The following is a 4,440-nucleotide window of genomic DNA, read 5'->3' as shown; positions in this document are numbered from 1 at the left end:
TAATTTTTTAATATAATTATATTAAATAATAATCGAATTTTAAATTAAATTATTATTAAAGTGGTGTAGAATGCTTTTAATAAGAGAGAGAAAAAGTGAAAAGAATGTAAGATAAAATGTCAGAAGGTCAAAAATGGAATTTTTGGAGGTGCAGGATGAAGTGTTGGAGGTGTAGGATGAAACACTCCTATATTATAATACTCAAAAAAAGTCAGACCCACTTGACAACTTTCAATAATATATTAATATATATTGGTGTTTTAAGTTAAAAAATAAAAGAAATCTAATTAAAATATTAATATTTTGGATTATTTAATAGATTAGTTTTGTGGCGTAGAAGTATCAAATTTGGACGACAAAATGGGAATTGGGTAAGGATAACAAAGAAGAATAGAGTGACAAACAATCTCAAATTAAAAAAAGAGAATGATATTTTGAGAATATTTTTTGACAATTTTTTCAATAATAAGAATACATATTATCATTTTATTGGTTTATTTAAATTTATATTTAAAATAATATTTAAAAAGAATCAATTACAAACTATTACATTATCAAAAAATTGTTAAAAGGATGTTAAAAAGATTGTTTTTTTCTTAAAAAACAACTTGAGTAATCAATATGAAATCTTAGAAAGGTTCATCGTTAAAGAAGAAAGCACAAACACTACACAAATATCAAGCAACGCTGACAAGTCGGCACCTGACGCTTGCATAAGCTACCCTTTTTATTCTTAAGTTCATGACCTAACTCAAGTTTATCCTAAAGCAATAGAGCCAAATTAGAACCAGAACTTCTTATAGTAGCCCAATACGCCTAAGTTGCAACATAATTAAGTTCTCTAGTAGCACAAGCAGAATTCCAAGTTGAGAGAATCTCACCTAAAATAACTAAGCATATAAAATTTCTCTCTTCTCTTACCTATTATTCTTCAAGAGTCAACATCCATGATTGAAGGAAACACAAGAGGGATTCCAAATCTAGCTTTTACTAGGCTAAGGCATTTCTTAAACACTGTTAGGTCCCAAACTATTGAAATCAATTTTGAGATGAAGTAATTAGTGAAGCTCTAGCCGCAAGATTGCTCTGACTTTTAACTGATTTTAGCGTGAGGAAGCCTCACCAACTTTAAAGAGTTATCATAGTATTAGCATCTTCACATTGGCATAAAATTTTCTAGTTGAAAATGAAAATCTGCACTTTTATGTGTAGGTTATACACTAGGAGAAAGCCATTAACATAAAATCCTGAGACCAGGGGAAGGAGGTAAACTCTCATACATGCTTGTTTCCGTTCAATATCATCGGCTAAAGGTTGCCTTAGCTTGAAGTAAATTACAACAGTTTATAGAACTAAAATAAGAAAAGACCAAATCATAGAGTTGTTTGCTCTCAGTTGCATTAAAAATGACGTAGCTGACAATGACTATTCTATAAGCCAGATGTGTTCCTTGACGTATCATCCTTGAGTTCCATTTGCATTGGATTGCTTCCCTTGTTGGGGTTTTGCATCTCCCATCTCCATGAATTCCTCCACCGTTGGAGCTTTTTTCACTGCATCACCTTTATTGTCTCGGTATATGAAATACAATATCAGTTGCATTGCTCCCAAAGCAGAACCAACACCATTAGGTACCTGAAAAACCATACATGAACCTTACTCTATTCTTCTTCACTGCCAATACATTAACAAAAACTACCTTCCACGGTTAAAGGGTTAAAATTGCAAAGCGACTTACCGCAACAAATGGGTCACGGCCTAGCAGACCGAAGATAAACCAGGAAGTGCCGCAGAGAAACACAAACAGCGACAAGAAGAAGGGCATGAACTCCACGCTCTTGGTTTTGATCACTAGTCTCTGCAAGTTTTAAATCCACCATTAACACACACTCACACTGAGTCTTGTACTATCTGTATTACGTCGTATTCAGTGTTTGTTTACTTATAATAAAGAAAAATATCAATTTTTGCAAACAAATAACTCCTCGTGGGTGCATTTTAAATGGAAATGTTGGGTTTACAATTTATTAATGATTGAATATACAAAAAATTATCAAGTTGTTAACTTTTACTTAGTTGGTTTTTAATCAACAAGTACTAGTATGATTCAATTTGATGGAAGATTAGCTTACCATAATAGAGAGTGGAGAGCCATACATGACTATGGAAAATATTGCAGCAGCAAAACCGCAGAAGAGCTTTCTTGAATTGCCGTGAAGGGCAAAAAGGGACACAAAAACAACAGCAGAAAACACAGTGAGCACGAAGGTGAAGAGACCAAGAATTTTAGCCTTCTGCTTTTTGGGGGCCAACACGATGAAGATCAACACGTACACGATCTCAATCAAAGATCCAGTGCCATTCACTGTTGACACTAATATATTGTGGGGAGACACAAAAGGTAGACCATACCTGTGTATTTTAAAAATTACCAACAGACAAAAAAGATTTACTAGGAACAAGCTATCCTGGTTTTAAATTTGAATTGAAGTAGTTTTAATCAATTATAAATATCACATTAGAACGTGAGTCATAGTATGTAAATTAGATTACGAGAACAAACAAAGCAATCGGTTACAAATACAGAAAAAAACAACGATATACCATATAGAAGGTAGCAAGATAAGGATAGAGTTTTCTACGCAAAGATTTATTGAGAAACTGAAAGCGAAAATTCAACTACTGTTTGAATTCTAGTCCGACAAATTATTGAGCTCTCCAAAAGAACAAAGTTTGTCCCTGTCGTTCGCACACTTTAATGATTAAACCAATAGACAAGCAACTTCTGTCAATCAAAAGGCAACTTAAGAAAATGTTTTTATCCGGGTATAAGAATTGACGATTTACAATTTACATCAGGAAAAAGGGAGGCATAAATAAAGACAATGGAAAGAAGTAGGGAAAATGAGCACCACAAAATTTAAAAAGAAAGTACACGTGAATTGATAGAAGATTTGGAGGAGGAGATCACAAAGGCATGCAGTAAAAAGAAAGAACATGCGAGAAGCTTACCAAGCTGAAAGGAGACAATTGAGCAGTGTCATGACATATGGAATGCCCGAGAACTTCTCTGTTGATCTGTTCTGTATAATCCTCTTGAATGTGATCCTACGAACCCCAGTTCGTCACAAATTTCACTCAAACTTGCACTATTTCGCATATCAATAAACAATACAAAAACAAATGCTACTTTTATATTCACAGATAGTTGAATTGCTCGATTTGGTAACTCATGTTCATGATTTTGAATTTGAGTTGCTTTTAGCTCCAAAAACTAAGTTCGTAAGACATGGGTTACACATGCAATATTTTATTTACATCACTAGTCAAAGATAGATCTTTAAAAGGTTCTCTAAGAACAGAAACTATATATTTTGAACATGAAACTCATAATACTGAACAGCGGTCCAATATAAATTAAACAAGTATCAACTATCATCTGGTTTTATAACTTAACCCAAAAAGCTATCTCAAAATGTGATTCATCAGAGATGTTTCATTTATATACATGTACCAATATAGTATAGGTGAGACCTCAAAAATAGTTTAACAGGATCCATGGGAAAAAAAAAGTAAAGCCAGAACAGTTTAAGAGAGAGAAACGGAGAGGGGAGGAGAAAGCTGTGTAATGCATACACCGGAGCCAAGAAGAGGAACAGAGCGGAAGCATTCCCTGTGCCAGAAAGAAGAACAATGAGAAACAGAGAAACTCCACAAGAAAAACTTCCATCAGGGTAACAAGAAAAAATGAGAGAAACTCCTGCAAAACTTGACAGGGTGTTAACTTACCAAATATGCCAAACAAAAAATGTGCAACATCCATGACCTTTGATCTCTTGTTATCCTTTCTTTTTTCTTTTTTCTTTCTGCCTAATCTGCAGAAGAGAGTGGGAAAAAACTTTGGGAGTTTGTAGACCCAAAGTGCTGAAATAAAACCTGTTTCTTTGGAAATGGAAATGTGCTACGATGATAGGAGAGTACAAGTTAGTGGGTATTTATAGGAAAAGGAAACTAGTGCAAGGTTAAATACAGTATCATACTGTATTTTATGTCGAGAACTGTTTTCCTTGGCAACCGTAATCATAACATAACCATGTATTACAGGGTCTTTGTCATGTGTCTGATTTACGCCAACCCAAAATAATGCAGATGCTTATGCCATATATATCAATGTCATACTCTTACATAACTCACGGGATGAGGAAAAGGAAAAAATATATATAGTAGTTCCACATGACATCAACACGAGACATGTGTGCAGTGCAACAGTGCTTCTTCTACCATTAAGGAACTGTTGCAATCAGATTTTAACGTAACAGCGATACATGAATAAATATAATTAACCACTGGGTAAATTTACCCATGGATCATTTTGTAACTGGACAGGAACCAAGCAGAAAAGGAGCTTTCTGGGTTTCCGAAAGTATTTTTGTTCTTTTA

At 34.0% G+C, this 4,440-nt stretch overlaps 1 protein-coding gene across 1 annotated transcript; it reads right to left on the bottom strand.

The window, feature by feature from the left end:
- Nucleotides 1-1,221: 1,221 nt before the first annotated feature.
- On the bottom strand, nt 1,222-4,001 carry LOC106778815 (bidirectional sugar transporter SWEET1). The gene is made up of 6 exons (XM_014666810.2): nt 3,790-4,001; nt 3,637-3,673; nt 3,013-3,108; nt 2,133-2,412; nt 1,739-1,858; nt 1,222-1,635 (listed from the first exon to the last, which is right to left on the bottom strand). Exons 1-6 carry the CDS (start codon nt 3,821-3,823, stop codon nt 1,459-1,461), a joined length of 744 nt encoding a protein of 247 aa, XP_014522296.1. The 5' UTR covers nt 3,824-4,001; the 3' UTR covers nt 1,222-1,458.
- Between the last annotated feature and the right edge of the window lie 439 nt (nt 4,002-4,440).

The sequence above is a fragment of the Vigna radiata genome, unplaced genomic scaffold (genome assembly GCF_000741045.1).
Source record: "Vigna radiata var. radiata cultivar VC1973A unplaced genomic scaffold, Vradiata_ver6 scaffold_184, whole genome shotgun sequence".
Classification (NCBI taxonomy): domain Eukaryota; kingdom Viridiplantae; phylum Streptophyta; class Magnoliopsida; order Fabales; family Fabaceae; genus Vigna; species Vigna radiata.
Note: the sequence above shows the minus strand (reverse complement) of the source record. Positions and strands in the feature narration are given on the sequence as shown.

Coding starts and splice junctions, on each gene's coding strand:
- LOC106778815 (XM_014666810.2), bottom strand. CDS start 3,823: ATGGATGTTGCACATTTTTTGTTTGGCATATTTG. Junction 3,109..3,636: donor TTCCTCTTCTTGGCTCCGGT/GTATGCATTACA, acceptor TGGGGTTCGTAG/GATCACATTCAAGAGGATTA. Junction 1,859..2,132: donor GCTCTCCACTCTCTATTATG/GTAAGCTAATCT, acceptor TAAAACTTGCAG/AGACTAGTGATCAAAACCAA.